This window comes from Psittacula echo (assembly GCF_963264785.1).
Source record: "Psittacula echo genome assembly, chromosome: 3".
In the NCBI taxonomy this organism is placed as follows: Eukaryota; Metazoa; Chordata; class Aves; order Psittaciformes; family Psittacidae; genus Psittacula; species Psittacula echo.
The window spans coordinates 116,646,237-116,663,433 of NC_137736.1; the positions used below are offsets into that span (position 1 = coordinate 116,646,237).

Here is a 17,197-nt window from a genome sequence, read left to right on the forward strand (position 1 = left end):
AATAAATACAGAATGTCTCCATTTTCTTGAGGAATCAGCATAGGGAGCAACCTAGAGAGTGTTGCCATTTACCATAGCTTAGAACAGACAGTTGCAGTGTGTCCAGAGTAGACTGGTGAAAGGTATTAATGAAGTGGCAGGCTGTCAATTAGGAATCCTGCCTCCCTGGTGGAAAAGGTGGGAGAATTTTGTTGTTTATAATGAAATCACTCTTGTTGTAAAATTCTCGAGTGGTAGAAACAGCACAATTTGCCCTGGACACAATAAACTTTTATCTCATCCAGACCTACCAGGATAAAATCAATTTTCCTTTGTAAAAGGAAGAAATTTTAAGCCTTGTAATTTAACGATTTATTTAGGCCTTTCCCACAAACAGAACAAAACCAGACCTTTGTCCTAGCCTAGTTGTTCATCTGTTTCCTGGCATCCAAAACCAAAGAAAAGGATTTATTTAATAGCTCTAGTCTTCTAAAAGCTGGGCATGCCTTCTAAATTGGTTATCTAGGCCTGTCATTAACAGATGGGGAGAGAGTGCTTCACTGTTGGGGGTGATTTGTTCCCTCCTGAAATAGCTGCCTAAGATAAATCCCTGGTTCTAGGCTTCTAATTGAAAATGAGACGTATTCATCGCAAAGTGTGTGTTTTGTGGCGAGATACCACAACCTAAAATCCTAGTAGAGACAAACTCTGATCATTTGTAATCAGTGACACACGTCGTATCTAAGGTCGACTTTGACTAATAAGACCAGATAATGCAGCAATTGCTGCTCTGTTAATAATTCACCTCTTTCTTGGTAGTTTTTTTAAGGAAAGATGTGTTTATAAAGAAGGATCTGCAGCCCAAGCTGTGTGGGCAAGATACTTCTGTATAGGGCTGATAACTTTGGAGTAAAGACTAAAGAATACCCGTGCTATCAAAATAATCTTCATTGTTTAGCCCAGCATTCACTCAGCCAAGCTTCAGTTAAAACAGACCATGTACAAAAGAGGTTATGACAATGCCTGGAAAGAAGGAAAGGTGACTCTTGAGAATTTGGAGGTAAATTAGTCCAATTTCTTAATCTTGGTATGTCTGATTTAGAATACAAGCTTTTCTGTCCACATTAGTTTTTATACTGGGATTTGCTGCGCCTTAAATTTGGCAGGAGTTTGGTTATGTGGTGAAAAGATATATAAATGTACATGCATGTGATTTGCAGCTCTTCATGGCCTTTCTGTAAAGAAAAATGATACTCAAGGTAGCACTGTTGTGTTTGAAGCATGTTTCAGTTGAGACACTGCTGCAGTGTGTCCTTTTGTTATGGCCTGCTTCTGTATCGTTTCTGGGTGGACAGGAAAAACTGCCTGACCGCCTTTATGTCAAGAAACCAGACTAATGTCCATCTCTTGAAGCCCCCCCTCATTTGCTTGCATTGGTAACTGCAAAAATGAATCCAAACCAAGATTTTTTTCAGCCATGGCCTATCTGAATTATACCCATGATGGGCCACAGCCATTACCATTCCAGATCACACAATCCATCTGTTCCAGTAGCTTATCTCCAAAAGTGACCAACACCAGCTGCTGAGGAAGAGGCAGACCATACTGCAGTAGATGTTTATGTTGTGATCTGGCCAGGAGGAGAATTTCATCCCTTTTGTTAGATTGATTTAGGTCCTGCAGCATGAAGCTTTATGTCCTCTCCAAAACTTTAAGGTATTTCAGGCTGTTTATTTAATTTCAGCATTTATAACTATGGATGTTCAACTTATCTCTGTGAATGTCTGAGCCTTTTTTCTTAATCCAGCCAGGTTCTGTTAAAGCAATAACAAATACTAAAGTAAATCAGGATTATGTCCTGAAATGGCAGCAGAGATTCGTTAAGAGTGAAGCACCACTGGCATCATCAGATCAGATAAAGGGGATTACCTGTCTCCGACTGTAAGAATTGTGACCAGAAACAGAGAAGCAAGACATATGCACTATCTGCAGGACCTTTTGGAATTGGTTTAAAAGCCATTAGAGAAGAGCTGGCCTAGGGCATAAACAGCCCAGCAGCATGGCCAGGCATTAGCTTGGTGTATCTTAGACTGGGTTGGTTTTTTCCCTGTGGGAGCAGAAACAGAGGGGAGCGGAGCAAAAGTAGAAGCCAAGAATGGTACCAAGCATCCAGAAAGGACTTTCAGGGCAGGATCCATTATAGGCTCTATGTCTGCAGTCATAGACATGGCAAGTTTGTGCATGGCATGATTTATTTGTTATAATTTCTATTTTCAGATTAATGTAAGTGTGTTGAGATGGCAGAGATTGTGGCAATTAGGAAGGATACTCAGTAAACCCCTGACTTCTCTGTTGGCATTCTTGGGAAGGTGGAAATATGTAACTTATTAAAACTCTGTGATTGTATAAAACCATGGGGAGTAATAAACAACCTGTGGAGAACAAAAGGAACTCAGAGAGGTTTGGGATTTATTCGGTAACTGGAATCGCATGTGGCAAATGAAATTTAAAACTGAAATTGCTCCCTGATTTTTATTACACGTGGGCTGGCAGAGTATAAAACAGAACTGCAAAGTGAATAAGACTCAGTTGAAACCAAAAGGCCTTGAGATGCCTTTGGAGTAACTTAAAGCTTTCATTTTCCTTAACAAGGTGGGGAGCATTTGGAAAATATTACAAGGGGTTGTGAAGCGGGAAATGTGTGATGTTCCCTTACAGAAGTTGTGCCCGTCTAATCTTGTGCTCTGGTTATATGTACGAGGGAGCCACAGTATAGGGCTGTGGTTGCTGCTTTCAGAGGAAACATATAGAAATTAATAACTCAGAAAAGGAGCTGACCTGTTTTGAGGTTAAAAGAAGTGCCCAGCATTAGTATACAAGCATGGAAAGGTGTAAAGCATGAGAACAGCATCCTACAGAGGATTGTTTGCTGTAACCTAGGGGAGTAAAATGACAACTATCTGTTAAATGTCCTGTGGTTTAACTGAGGTGCTGCTTATGCTCATTATGTCTCTACTGCAAAACAGATCACAGCTCTCTTGTGCTAAGTGAACACAGCCTGGGCCGAGTACATGGCAGAGGGACCAGCTTGGCTCTGGCAGCTGTATCCTGTGTCGTTGCAGGGACGTGCCTGAGCTAATGTGCTTGGCCTCTTGGCATCTCATGGCTCAAACCAGCTTTGAGAGGCACTGCTGGTGTGACTCAAGACCTTGCCTGCCTTGCATGCTGCAGCTCAGGGTGTGGCTAAGCTTAGAGTTGATCTACTGGATCCCAGAGATTTGACTGTGTGTAATTCCAGCAAGGATATTGGCTTTTTTCCTGTCAGTGAAAGATCCTCATGTGCTTAAGCTTAAACATGTACTTTGCAAGGTGATGGTTTCAGTGCCATGCTGGTGTGTCTTCAGCAGTTTTTCCCTGCAAATGAAGAAACTCTATCTTCTACAGCACGTATAGCTCAAGTGGTAAGTGAGAACAAGACACTAAAGTAAGGCATGAATGACCTTCCAGAGGGAAACCAAGTCTGGTTGCATGTGGAGGTGACACAAAGGCTGCATATCTCTGGTGAGATGATAGTTGTAAGGAGTGTTCCCAAGCACTGGGGCACCTTCATCGCAAGTTCCAGGCATAGCTTCATCCAGGCTATTACCATCCCTCGCTTGAGTGAGTGTGTGTGAGCATCTTTAGCCATGCACAAAGATACTCTTCCAGCAAAACATGTGCAGATTGAGAGTATGAAGCAGTTATTTACTGGCTAACACAAACATTTCATGATGTTGTTTTCCCTCTTGTAACCTCGAGCTCAGCGATCCCCATCTCAGCAATCCTTTTCCTCTATCTGCAGTTATACGTTTCTTGTCTTCCTATGGATTTGCACACAGCTCTTTCTTGTGGCTTTGCAGTGTCCTTGGCAGACTCAGCTTGTGGTTGTGCAGCTGGGCCATTGCAGAGCTGGGACCTGAAGAGGTCCTGGTGAAGCAGAGAAGAGGGAGCACTGTGAGCCCAGCTCACTTGTTCCCAAACAGGGGCACAGTTCAGAGACCAAGGATCACCAGTAGGCAGTTTGGACAAACTGCCCTGTTTGGAGAATAAATGAGTTTAATAGTGTGGATGTGAGATGTAGTCTCAAGTGAGAATGGTCACGGGCATATTTGATTTATAGACATGTTCACATTGCCTTCCTCCCTTTGCCCTCTGTCAGCAACCAAACACATAAATTCTCTTGACATCAGAGTCTAATAGAAGCACTAGTTCACCTGAAGAAGCAGACCTTGTGCACCAGGCTCCGGTCACTGATGTGGACATCCAGCAGCCACATTCCCTAGAAGCTTCAGGACTATCAGGACCTGCAGCTAGTGAGGCAATCCTGGATTCCTGCTGCAGGTGCTGGCAGGCAGCTCCCAGAGCCAGTTGTGAGCCTGCAGAGCCTTCTTGACTTGGAATAGAATTCTAACTGGGCCTTAGCTTTTCTAACCTGGTCCCTAGCTTCCCGGACAACATCCAACATGACAACATGACTTACATCAACAACAGTTTGGGTTGGGTTGCTGATAGACTTTTGGGTGCTTACGACTTACCAGGAAGCAGTGAAATGCATCTTGTATGAGGAAATACCGGTGTGCTTTATATCATGTTTAGCTTTTTCTATTGATTTCAGTTGGAGAAAGCACAAATCTGAAGGAACATGAATAAATGCAGAACCTACACTGCATCATGGCAAATATTCTGGGAAGATGCAAATCCAGCTTCTCTTCCAGCCCACTTGGCTTATTTCTGTTTGCTTCGAGTCCTTAGAGAGAGTCATGATCTGAATCCAATCCCTCTTTGGGTGGTGCTGTGATTCAAGGCTTCTGTGCCTGGGGAAAGCAGACATTCAAAGGAAATGTGAAGCTGACACAGCATATTTTCTTTCTTTCAGGGTGTCTTGGTTTAAACCAGGACAGAGGGCTTGTCATGGATTTTCTTATTGCAGAGGAAAGATTTCATGCAAGTTGTCAGAGTGGCAGCTGAAAGACTTATTGCTGGTTCTGGACCAAGCACTGTATGCTGAAGCCATTCTGCCCAGCACAGCGAGGAGGATGCTTTGCAGTGCCAGTGACTGCTTGATCTCTGTAAACAGTGGTAGAGGTGCAAGGTAGAATGAAAAGGAGCTTTACTTCCATGTAACTGCTTGTCAGCTCCCATTTTCCTTGCCACGAATGTGCTGACAGCAGTTTGAATTCAGATTTGGGGGAGGTGAAATCTCCAAGTGCTGCTGATGGATCTATTGCAATATAGCCGTGTGCTTACTAGGACAGGACTGAGAACAATTTAGTCATTTGCCATTAGTTCAGTTCCGGATAGTAATGAGTTTGATCACAGTTGATGGACAGCTAAGACCAAGGGTCTTGCTATTCCCTGGTGGACGGCAAAGCTGGTGGGCCAGGAGATTCCATGCTGGCTGGGCACCTCTGGGCATGTTTTATTTGTCAGTAAGCTTAGACTATGTATACACAATATTTGATGCCTGTTTCTGCCAGTTCTTTGGCTTCAGGCATAAATAGGGTTTTGGAGTACTCATGATTCTGGCAGCTCTGTTGATTTCCTTGTAGTAACATTTCCTTCCCAGGGAGGGCCCCAGAACCAGGGGTGGTTCACAAGCAAGGGTGTGTGCCTGGTATCAAACAGAAGGTCTGTCCTCTCCTCCCATTCCTAACCATGGCCTGTTTTGACAGCGTGACTCTCTGCTCTGACAGGGACTCAGCTGCAGCCTGTGTGGGTTCAACCATAATTACCACAGCTCTTTTGACTTGTGCTCCGTTTGTCATTTATTTCCTGTTGGAGCCATGACAGTGGCAGTCAGTGCCCCACCACCCTCCTGAAAATGAAGTACTGTTAATCAGAACAGAAGCATGTATTGTTTTAAGAGCTGATGTTCCTCTAAAACAGACTCTCTGCTTAGCAGTCTCGCCTGGTTCACTGTAGTAGATCTGTCTTTGCCACAGAGATGCTTTGTATTGGTGCTCACTCCTGCTGCAGCAAGTGTCTGTTTGAATCTCCCCTTGCAGGCATGCAGTAGCAGCCACACCGATTTGATCTGTTAACTCCCAGCGTCAGCCAGACTAAGTCTGCAGGTTGTCAGGATCATCCCCATTGTGCTGCAGGTGTTACCTGAAGCTTACCAGCTGGGAAGCTGTTGAGCTGCTTCCTCATCAGGGCACGCTGAGCTCAATCGTGTGTAGATTCCCTGCTCTCCCAGCCAAACTAGTACAACAGGAGCTTGGTCTGAGAGAAACATAGTCACACATCACTGTCCAGATCATGTACAATCACACAGCCAGGGACACACCATTGCTAGATTGATGGTGTTTTTAGGGGATTGCACAACTGCCAGAAACACTGAACAAGGCCAAAACAGATTGATTTAGTTGGGGTGTGTTTTACTGCCTGCTCTCCATTCTGTCTTTGCCCCCATCCTGTCTTGTAACTCCACTTTGCATCCCCAGTTTCCATTTACCACGTTTGAACTAAGTGAGGGGTGTTGGTCACCCATTCTGTCTCGCTCCTGGATCTCCTGTAAGCACCATGATGAGACCAGGAGGTATGTTAAGGATGCTCTCAGAAGGACGATAAGGACGATGTGTGTTGCCACATCTGTAGCCTTCACAGTTCTTTGCCATAGGTGAGCCTATCTGCAGTCTTCTGGTTTTCCTGAGTAAAATATGTACCTCTCTGAGAAGAGGCATGAAATGCAAGTCACCAAAATAATGCAAACCCAGGCTCCAGCCCTAAATGTCCTTCATTAACAAAAGTTGCCTTGAATTTCAGGTCTGGGGATTTGACAGTTCTGAGTGAGGTCTTAGAGCAGCTCATTGGCTAACCTGCTGTTGTTTCCTCTTTAGGGAATTCCCAATGAAAGCTGGAGGTTGACCAAGATTAATGAGCGCTATGAGCTGTGTGATACATACCCTGCCATTCTAGCTGTGCCTGTAAACATTCCTGATGAAGAATTAAAGAGAGTAGCATCCTTCAGATCAAGAGGACGCATACCAGTGAGTATGACAAAAGAAACCATTTTTATGTGGCTTCATTACATGCCTTTGGGCCATAAATAATACCAAGATCAGGCTGAGTGGATTCCAGGGAACAAGTAAATGGTCAATGGATAATAAAAGTGACAGCAACGTGTTTGAGGAGTTAGCAACATAATCTGCTGGAACTACTGTTGTGAAAGAGATGTAGACTAAACCAAAATGAGAAGATAAGATAACTTAGCACAACCCAGACTGAATCTCAGTTCAGTTCCTGGGAAACACAAAGCAGCCCTATTTAGCTGTTTACAATTGTCTGGCAGACTCTTGACTTTCAGGATAGAGGAATACTTAGTGATGCTTTTGATGAAAATGCTTATTAAATGAAATTAAGACAAAACACATTGTTATTGTGATCATTTCAGTGGTAATGGAAAATACACTGGTTTACTTCTCAAGTCTATAGAAAATTAAATCTGTTCCCAAAGTGCCTAACTTTACGTGGTGTAACATAAAGTAAGGCATAACCCAATGACTGCAGAGTGAGAAAGTGTGCTTGTGACTCAAGCAAGACAGCAGTCTGCATCATATTTAAAAGTGAGGCTTAAACTTATTCCTTCACCTCTTGTTTGTTCAAACTTTGTGAATGCCACTACAATGAATGAGTAAGGACAGAAGTGTTCTTTAATAGAATTCTGCCTTCTGGAAGCAGCTAATACATGGCATGATCTGAGAGCAAGCAATTACAGGTAAAACACTTCACTGGTTTAATGAATCCTGTTTTTCCTTCATTTCTTTCTCATTTGTTTTCAAAGGTATTGTCATGGATTCACCCAGAAAGTCAAGCAACGATCACTCGCTGTAGCCAGCCAATGGTGGGAGTGAGTGGCAAGCGAAGCAAGGAGGATGAAAAGTACCTTCAAGCCATCATGGATTCTAATGCTCAGTCCCATAAAATCTTCATATTTGATGCAAGGCCCAGTGTGAATGCTGTAGCCAATAAGGTCAGGTGCTTTTTCCTGTCTAAAGCAGGGAATGTAATAATTTAGAGCACATTTTCCACCACCATTTCAAATGATTGCTGAGGATCACAAAGGGTTTTCCACTGTAAAGAGAATCTTATGCAGTGATCTGACTTTAATACCTGCACTGGTATCTGTAATATATCTGTGTGGCCACTAAAGGCCCACTTGGGATTAATCTACAACAGGAAATGAGATTAGATTGGAAGGGGAAAGTCAAAGTAGTTCTGAGGTCAAACTGTAGAACCCTGGATCTTGCCTATCACTATTTTTCACTTCATGTGGTTGAAAGACTGCTTCCTCTTAACAGCACCAGCAGTCTGTCCCTGTTAACCCTGATGGGAGCAGGGGCTACTCAGCACTTCTGAGAATCAGGTGTCATGATCTTTAGTTTCAAAATATAAGATTTTGAAGTTATATTTCAATCTGGGGATCTTTAAAGTCTAGGGGTATTGCTGAGTTCTTCCTGTTGTTATAGAATCATAGAACAATTTGGGTTGGAATGGATCTTCGAAGGCTTCTAGTCTACCCCTCCTGCAATGAACAGGGACATCTTCAACTAGATCAGATTGCCCAGAACCACATCCAACCTGGCCTGGAATGTCTCCTGGAGTGAATCTTCTACCACGTCTCTGGGAAACCTGGTCCAGGGTTTCACCACCCTCACTGTAAAATATTTCTTCTCTCTTTTAGTTTAAAACCATTACCTGTTATCCTGTCCCTACAGGCCCTGCTAAAATGTGTGCCCCCATCTTTCTTATAAGCTCCCTTTAAGTACTGGAAGGCTACAATAAGGTCTCCCTGGAGCCTTCTCTTCTCCAGGCTCAATAACCCTAACTCTCTCAGCCTGTTTCCAGAGGTGCTCTGGACCTGCTCCAACAGGTCCATGTCTTTCCTGTGCAGAGGATGCCTGAGCCGGACACAGTATTCCATGTGGGGTCTCATGAGAGTGCAGCAGAGGGGGAGAATCACCTCCCTTGACCTGCTAGTCACACTCCTTTTGATGCAGCCCTGGATACAGTTTCTGGGCTGCAAGCACACGCTGCTGGGTCACGTCCAGCTTTTCATCCACCAATAGCCCCAAGTCCTTCTTGGCAGGGCTGCTCTCAATCCCTTCATCACCCAGCCTGTATTGGTACTGGGGTACTGCCCCAGCCAAGGGGCAGGATCTTGCACTTAGCCTTTTTGAGCCTTGTGGGCCCACTTCTCAAGCTTGTCCATGTCCCTCTGGATGGCATCCCTTCCATCAAGCCTATCAGCTGCACCTCTCAGCTTGGTTCATCTCCAAACATGTTTGATCCCACTGTCTGTCATTGATGAAGATATTAAACAGTACTGGTCGTGGCGTCTCCTGAGGGACGCCACTTGCCGCCGATTTCCATCTGGACGCTGAGCTTGTGGCCGCGACCCTCTGGGTGTGACCATCCAACCAATTCCTCATCCACCTAACCATCCATCCATCAAATCTGTATCTTTCCAATTCAGAGAGAAGAATGTTATTGGGGACCATGTTAAAGGCCTGACAGAAGTCCAACATCCATAGCTCTTCTGCTGTCCACTGATGCAGTCACTTCATCATAGAAGTCCTCTAAGTTGGTCAGGCAGGATGTGCCCATGGTGAAGCCATGCTGGCTGTCTCAAATCACCTCCCTGTCCTCCATGTGCATTAGAATAGCTCTTAGGAGGATCAGTTCCATGATCTTCCCAAGCACAGAGGTGAGGCAGACAGGTCGCTAGTCTCCAGGATGCTTTCTACCCTTTTTAAAATGCATATCTCATGCCATCACTCTAAGCCCTGTTTTAATGGCAGAACTGCTTTGTTGCACTAAAGCTGATGTTTTTCCTTATTTTTAAACTGTCTTTCCCTCTGCTTAGGAAAGGCAATTAGTGTGGGGGACATACTCCTCTGGAGCAGCATGGTAAATCTGTAAATGACAGAACAGCGACTCTAGTGAGCTAGCAGCTTGAATGGGCATAAATGATAATTACAGAGAAGAAGAAAGCTTGTAATGTGATATTCTTTGGTAAAAATTACAGCATTCATTAACTATTGTGGGAGAGAGACACAAAGTGTGTGCCTGTACACGTTTGTTCTCATTTGTAAGATAAATCCAGTGTTTTCTGCCTGCTTTAGATAGCACAATCACTGTGGTATTTTGTGAGCTGATGTTTGCTCAGGGCAAATGATGTGGATAAAGTATAACATACGGATTTGCTTAATGATTTGTATGTGGATTTTGTTCTGCAGGCTAAAGGAGGGGGCTATGAGAGTGAGGATGCCTATCAGAATGCAGAGTTAGTGTTCCTGGACATTCACAATATCCATGTTATGAGAGAGTCACTGAGGAAACTGAAGGAAATTGTGTATCCCAATATTGAGGAGACTCACTGGCTGTCTAATTTAGAGTCAACTCACTGGCTAGAGCATATCAAGGTACGCATCTCTGCATCCCCTGATGTGGCTCAGTATCTGCAAGTACCAGTCTGTTCATTGGGAAAGGTTATCCAGAGCCAGCTCCAGGGCTGGATTTTTCAATTCATGAGCAATTCGAAGACTTAAAACTTGTTTTCAATTTATAAACAACTAAACCCACAATTGCATGGAATGGGGAATCTTGGAAGAGATGGGAAGAGGGACAGGTGTGGGGGCTGAAATACTGAGAGATGGTGTTTTGGAAGTCAAGTGTGTTCCTGGTAGTATGTAACAGTGAAAGCTCTGATTCAGGCACAGGAGTCCCAGAGTTTCCAAGCTCTTGACTGGGGAATCCTTGACATCCTGGTGTTATTGATGGTCCAGACCAGTAAGTGCCGGGAGTTTGTGACCCATCAGCCTTTCAGGAGTCCAAGCAGAGTCAGGATGAGTGGGGCAAAATGCTTCAGCTTCTCTGGATGTTGGTTTTCAAATTAAGCTCTTTCTCTCCTATCAGTGTCCATTTTACATTGTCAACCTGCTAATGCAAACAAGGGGCAGATCTGCTTCTGGAGCAGTTTCGAAGCAATGGCCTTTTGTGTTCATGTCAGACACAGACTGCTCCTACGTTTAAATCCTGACCTCTTCAAGGACTGCGCTTAATGCAAAAGCTCTTCTAGAGCAGTGGCTGCACCACAGCTTAGATGTGTTGTCATCTGGCTGGAACAGCAGATGTGTTCACCAATTTGCTGTCCTAGTTATAAAGTAGTTGGAACTGATTTACCATTCTCCTTGAGGCAGGCAGAGCCCTTGGTTTGCCCTGTGTTGTCACTGGCCATTTTTCATCTACAGTCTCTGTTCCAAAGAGGTTTTGTAACTTCATTTTTCCCCTTGCCCTAGCTCATTCTCGCTGGAGCCCTTCGCATCGCTGACAAGGTGGAGTCAGGGAAGACATCTGTGGTTGTGCACTGCAGTGATGGCTGGGACCGGACCGCCCAGCTCACCTCTCTGTCTCTGCTCATGTTAGATGGCTACTACCGGACTATCAGGGGCTTTGAAGTGCTGGTGGAGAAGGAGTGGCTGAGCTTCGGCCACAGATTTCAGCTGGTGAGTCTCTAGCCCTGGGAAGGCACTGGGCAGAAGGTTATTGTCCACCTTGAAGGCTTTCAGAGGAGTTAGGCCTTTCCTGTGGGAAGCCCCCCAGCTGAACTCACAGAAAAAAGGTGAATGCTGCTGCTTTTGTTTTCTGCCTATAATTCCAGTGATCTCTCAACCTCCCTGGACACAGTATTGGTTAGATACAGGGACAGGTGGTATTAAATCTCTCGGGTGCCTCACTGACATGTGTTCCCATGCTTAACCTTAAACTAACAGGGTGCTTTGGGTTCAGGAGAGGTGTTTCTCCTGGGAGTTGGCAGAGACCACTGGGGTATTTTTTACCTCTTTTTCCAGTTCAGTCCATTTTCTCAGACTGCTTGGGCGCTGTCACCTAACAAATGCCTTGGTATTAAACAGAGTGGGGAATTTGGTTGTGGCCTTGACCTTATATTCTCTTCAGGTACCTTTTATTTTTGGGGAGGCTTTTAATTGTTTAGGTGAAAGATCAGCAGCTTGAGACTGGACCAAGAGTAGCTCATGGCTGTGTCTCTAGAGCTGGCAGAGAGCAGCTTTGTGGGTGTGTATGATGCAGCAGTTTGTTATGGTTTGTGTTGATGGGAACTGAGAGACTCCTTTTAGTAGAATCCTTTCAGTCTTTGTTCCTGTTGTGTTTTGCTGGTAGCTGTTCTCTTGTGGCTGTTAATATTGGCAATGGATAGAGCAAGGTCTGTTTACAGCACATGTGATGGTGGGTTGCATAGTCAGATGCTCTGAGGAAGGTGGGGAAACTGAGGCACTAAGTTTTGCTGCAGCAAAGCTGTTATCTGGTGTTTCAATGATGAGTATTTTAACTTCCCTGTTTATATGAGGAAGATAATGACAGTGATTTCCTTTGGGGAGGGGACAACCATATTACAGAAGTAGGGATTTCTGTTACTTATGTGTTCTTTGTACGGTACTTAGGGCTTCTGGATAATACACTGCCCCTCATGTACTGTGCTAGTTGTGAGGAATCCTGTGTTGGCCACACAGCATGGTGAGGGCTGGAGGCCTCCTTCTGGGGATACTTTCATCACTGCCTCTGCTGAGGTGGCGGGAGATGGGCTGGGTCAGTGTTTGTACAGCACTTGGAAGCTGCGAGGTGTTGTGTGACGGTTCCCGCCGCATGCCGTGCCTGTAGGTACTGCTCACATCTAGCACACTGTACTACCGCAGTAGCCAGGGCGACAGCTGCAGCTGAAGCAAGAAGCATTCCCATTTTTTTCCCCTTCTGAACTGTAGCTATTGACTGGAACCGGTGCCAGCACAGCATCTGGAGCCGCTAGTCAAACAACTCCTGTTTCCATTTAGCATGAAAATATCCCCATAAAGAAATTTCACTTCAAAGACGAAGGGAGTAGCTGTCCTTCACTCCTTTACACACTGATAGGGACAAAGCAAAACCAAGATTCATTTGAACCTTGTTAAAGCTGTTGGCAAAGGTGTGGGTGACTGAGAGGAGACCACAGCAGTTTCCCTGTGCGACTCAGTTCTCTATCCTGCTCTGTTTCAGCGAGTTGGCCATGGAGACAAGAATCACGCAGATGCAGATCGCTCTCCTGTCTTCCTCCAGTTCATCGACTGTGTCTGGCAGATGACAAGACAGGTAGGTTCTGGGTAGCACACATGTCCACAGAGCTGGTGTCTGGCCACAGGAGCAGTCAGCAAGCTGACCTGCACGGCATCTGTTTAGGGAAGAGCCTGAATGCACAAGGTCGCAGGCAGGCCACGATGTCAGCTTGCGTCAGATTTGTTACTTAGTGGGTGCTGCTTACCTGCATGCTGCTATAATAAATGTGAGCTTGTGAAAAGAAGGTTGCCCAGGGAAGCTGTGGCTGCCCCATCCCTGGCAGTGTTCCTGGCATCCCCCCCAGCCAGGCTGGACACGGGCTTGGAGCAACCTGCTCTAGTGGAAGGTGTCCCTGCCCACAGCAGGGGGATGGAACTGAATGAGCTTTAAAGGTCCCTTCCAATCCAAACCATTCCGTGATTTTAAGACTCATTGTGCTCTCCTTGGGTTGCTCCTGCAAGCAGGCATCCTGACCTGCATCTCTGAGGTCAGGATGTTGGCTGGGGCAGCCTGGGCAGAGCAGGGTGGTTTGTGAGGCCTCCTGCTCTCCTCGCCATTGCCCCAGCATGTCTTTGTGTTTCACTGCACGTGTTCTTATGGACACTTTGTGGAGCTTCAGTTCTGCATGGAACACCATCAGCAAACGCAGCTCCCACCCATACACCTGCTCCTCCCATTGACCCCTGTTGCAGGATGCATCCCTGCTGTCCCCTCTTGGGAAGGGCTGTGTTACACACACAGGTGATTTCCATTTGGCTCTGGGCAATATCCAGTTCTTTTTATGCATTATTTCACATGTGCTTCAGCCTTTTGCTCACAGTGTCACTGTATGGGCTGTCATGAGGGGCAGGCATAGCAGAGCAGGCTTCGACTTGAAGCAGCACTGAGTGTGTGTAAACACAACGGTCAAACCCTTCAGACCTCTGGCTTCTGCTCAAAATTCCTCTCTGCACGTGTAGAGCAGATTTCCAAGAGAGAAACTCTTGCTTCTGGGAGGAGCAAATATGATCCTGACTCTCCAGCCAGGCAGGGAACAGGGACAAATCCTGGTTTAGAAATCAAAAAGAGAGGACAACTCCTTACCACGAAGTGGGAGGAAATCGATTTGCAATTCCCTCTCTAAAATTCCAACCTAACTTTCTGGTTCTGTCTGTAGTTTCCCACAGCATTTGAGTTCAACGAGTACTTCCTGATAACCATCCTGGACCACCTGTACAGCTGCCTGTTTGGGACCTTCCTGTGCAGCAGTGAGCAGCAAAGAGTGAAGGAGGTAAGACAGCTTCTCGCCAAGGTGAAAGCCTGGTACTGTGATTGCTTTAGCAGGCCAGATGTTGCTAGAGAAGTTGTTTCAGTGCTCAGAGACAGCAGTAGCTGCAGGTCTGGGTAATGCCAAGCTCTCTTCTTAACAGCTAGGACACGGGGTATTTTCCTGTTTGCACAAAATGCTGTTGGAGACTTCACATTTTGGAGCAGTACCACTTCCCTCTGGACAGTCCTGCTGCTTTCAGCATGGCTTTCAGCTACTCACTGGTGGCTGAATAGCTCCTGGTGTCTGCTAGGCAGTTGGAAATGCAGTTTTTCGTTGAAGTTCAGTTTATTGTAACCTCCTCTGTGCAGACTGGTACTTTTCTGTCCTCCCTTTTCCTTGAAGTAGTGCCTTTAGGTTGCTTTCAACTACCAAGTGTGCGTTATCATTCTGCACACACAGGTTACAGCAAGTAACTGGTTCTTGCTGTGCTTGCGTTTTTCCAAGAGGGAGAGGACAGAGCTGCCAGTATTGGGAAGGACGTGCCTCTAGGTCCTGCCACAAGCCAGCTCTGCCCTGCAGTGTGATCCAGGTTTGTTTGCCAAGGGAGGACCGTATAGATGGGAACATTCAGACCCAGTCTGGAATCGAGAGGAAAAGTAGTGACCTGAAGATGAAGCATTTTGTCACCAAAAGGTTGGAGGCTAAGGTACACTGAGGACAGCGCTGCCTGGACCTGATGTGGTTGTATCTGATAGCCCATCGATTAAAAAGGAAAAACAGCTTAAAAAATACCCTGTTGTACTGTAATAGCATTGTACTGTAGTGAAATCAGGGTCCCTGTTTCCTCTAGAGTTCACAGTGCTGCAATAATTGTCATTTCCAGAGAAGAACCCCCCTGTGCTGTGTAGGTTTGGGTTTTTTTAAGGCCTCAGCCTACTGAAGTACTTAATCTAGAAAGCACTTCCACCCTGGTTTCACCGGGACTATTCACAGGCCTAATTATTCCACTAGATCAGGGCCTAAGTCAAATGTTTTCTTTATTTCTTTGCAATTAAATACTCGAGCAAGTCCCTCAGGAGCACTTTAAAGAGTGAAGTTTAACTAAAGCAGTGAGAGCTCAACACCAGCGTCCCGTTGCTGTGCCGATGGCAATTCCCGCTGCATGTTCCCGTGCCAGGGTGCGTGTGTGCCTCTGCCTGCCTCTGTGTGCTTTGCGTACAGTGACCACATCAAAAGAGTAGGGTTATTATTGAAGCTACAAAAAGGCAAGGGGCTCTGTATTAATGACGGGCAGATGTATATACATGCTGTTTAACTCTGTAGATAAACGCTGGGGTTTGTAGGGGAAATAAAGCCTCCTCCACCCCCTTCCCTTACAGAGCCTTCCAAAAAAGACTGTATCGCTTTGGTCTTACATCAACAGCCAACTGGAAGACTTTACTAACCCCTTGTACGTGAGCTACTCCAACCACGTCCTGTATCCCGTGGCCAGCATGCGCCACCTCGAGCTGTGGGTCGGCTACTACATCCGCTGGAACCCCAGGATGAAACCCCAGGTACATGTGTCTCCTCCCAGGATCGGTCTTTCATTTCCCTGTCTACTGGTACTAATGCTGTCGGTTTGGAGTTCAGCACCTTCGAAGCACAAGAATTAATGTAGGAACTTACAGTGGTGCTGCTTAAACCTAAACCCAAAAGCCGAAATGAATAGCCAGCAAATGAAACAGCAGCACTGACTGCTGCCTGGTGCGGGTGCTCAGCTGGAGGCTGCTGCCTCGTGAAATCTGCAGGAGCTGAAGATACGCAGCAGTTGGAAATGAATATGGGGAAATTATAGAAATCACAGCATGGTTTGGGTTGGAAGAGACCTCAAAGCTCACCCAGTTCCAACCCCTCTACCATGGGCAGGGACACCTTCCACTAGAGCAGGTTGCTCCAAGCCCCATCCAACCTGGCCTTGAACACTGCCAGGGATGGAGCAGCCACAGCTCCTCTGGGCAACCTGTGCCAGTGCCTCAGCACCCTCACAGGGAAGAACTTGTTCATATCTAATCTCAGTCTCCCTTCTTTCAGTTTAAAGCCATTTCCCTTGTCCTGTCCCTACATGCCCTTATAAAAAGCCCCTCTCCAGATTTCTTGTTGGCCCCTTCAGGCACTGGGAGCTGCTCTAAGGTCCCCCCAGAGCCTTCTCTTCTCCAGGCTGAACAAGCCCAGCTCTCTCACCCTCTCTCCATAGCAGAGGTGCTTCAGTCTCTGATCATCCTCGCTCAGCTGCACATTTTGTTGCAGGAACCTGTCCACAATCGCTACAAGGAGCTTCTTGCCAAGAGGGCCGAGCTGCAGAAGAAAGTGGAGGAGCTGCAGAGAGAGATCACCAACCGTTCCACCTCATCCTCGGAGAGAGCCGGCTCTCCCGCACAGTGTGTTGCTCCTGTACAGACAGTTGTATGATAGGGACTATTTGTGCCAAGTACCTTCCCCAGACCACAGGGGCAGCGTTTCTGAGCCCCTCTGGTTTCCAGTGTGGTGTCTGGGAGATGCCAACCTATTTATTTATTTCTCTCCAGGGTAATTTATTAGTACTGTAGCACTAGAGGAAGCTTAAGCAAAAAGAAACAAACAAGGCCCCCTATGCAATTAACCTCAGTGGCTAGATGATAATACAAGGTCATTGCACTTGCCACCTAAAAGAAACCTAGAGCTTGGTCTTTGTTCACTTATGTGGAAATCACTTTGAAGAGAGACTGTGCGCTAGGATGAAGTACAGTGGAGGAAGAACATCCACTCAGAAGTTTGGAAACTCTCCCCTTTGCTAAAAGGAAA

The 17,197-nt window shown here is 45.9% G+C and overlaps 1 protein-coding gene across 1 annotated transcript in view; it reads left to right on the forward strand.

Moving 5' to 3' along the window:
• Positions 1-16,825, forward strand: part of MTMR2 (myotubularin related protein 2) — a gene marked incomplete at both ends in the record, with an annotated part of 59,668 nt that extends 42,843 nt beyond the window's left edge. Inside the window, 8 exons of the mRNA XM_080612878.1 lie at positions 6,858-7,007; positions 7,802-7,990; positions 10,257-10,442; positions 11,319-11,525; positions 13,069-13,161; positions 14,282-14,395; positions 15,754-15,930; positions 16,664-16,825. Of these exons, the coding sequence (XP_080469004.1) occupies positions 6,858-7,007; positions 7,802-7,990; positions 10,257-10,442; positions 11,319-11,525; positions 13,069-13,161; positions 14,282-14,395; positions 15,754-15,930; positions 16,664-16,825 (1,278 nt within the window). The remainder of the gene's footprint in view (positions 1-6,857; positions 7,008-7,801; positions 7,991-10,256; positions 10,443-11,318; positions 11,526-13,068; positions 13,162-14,281; positions 14,396-15,753; positions 15,931-16,663) is intronic.
• Positions 16,826-17,197: the final 372 nt, after the last annotated feature.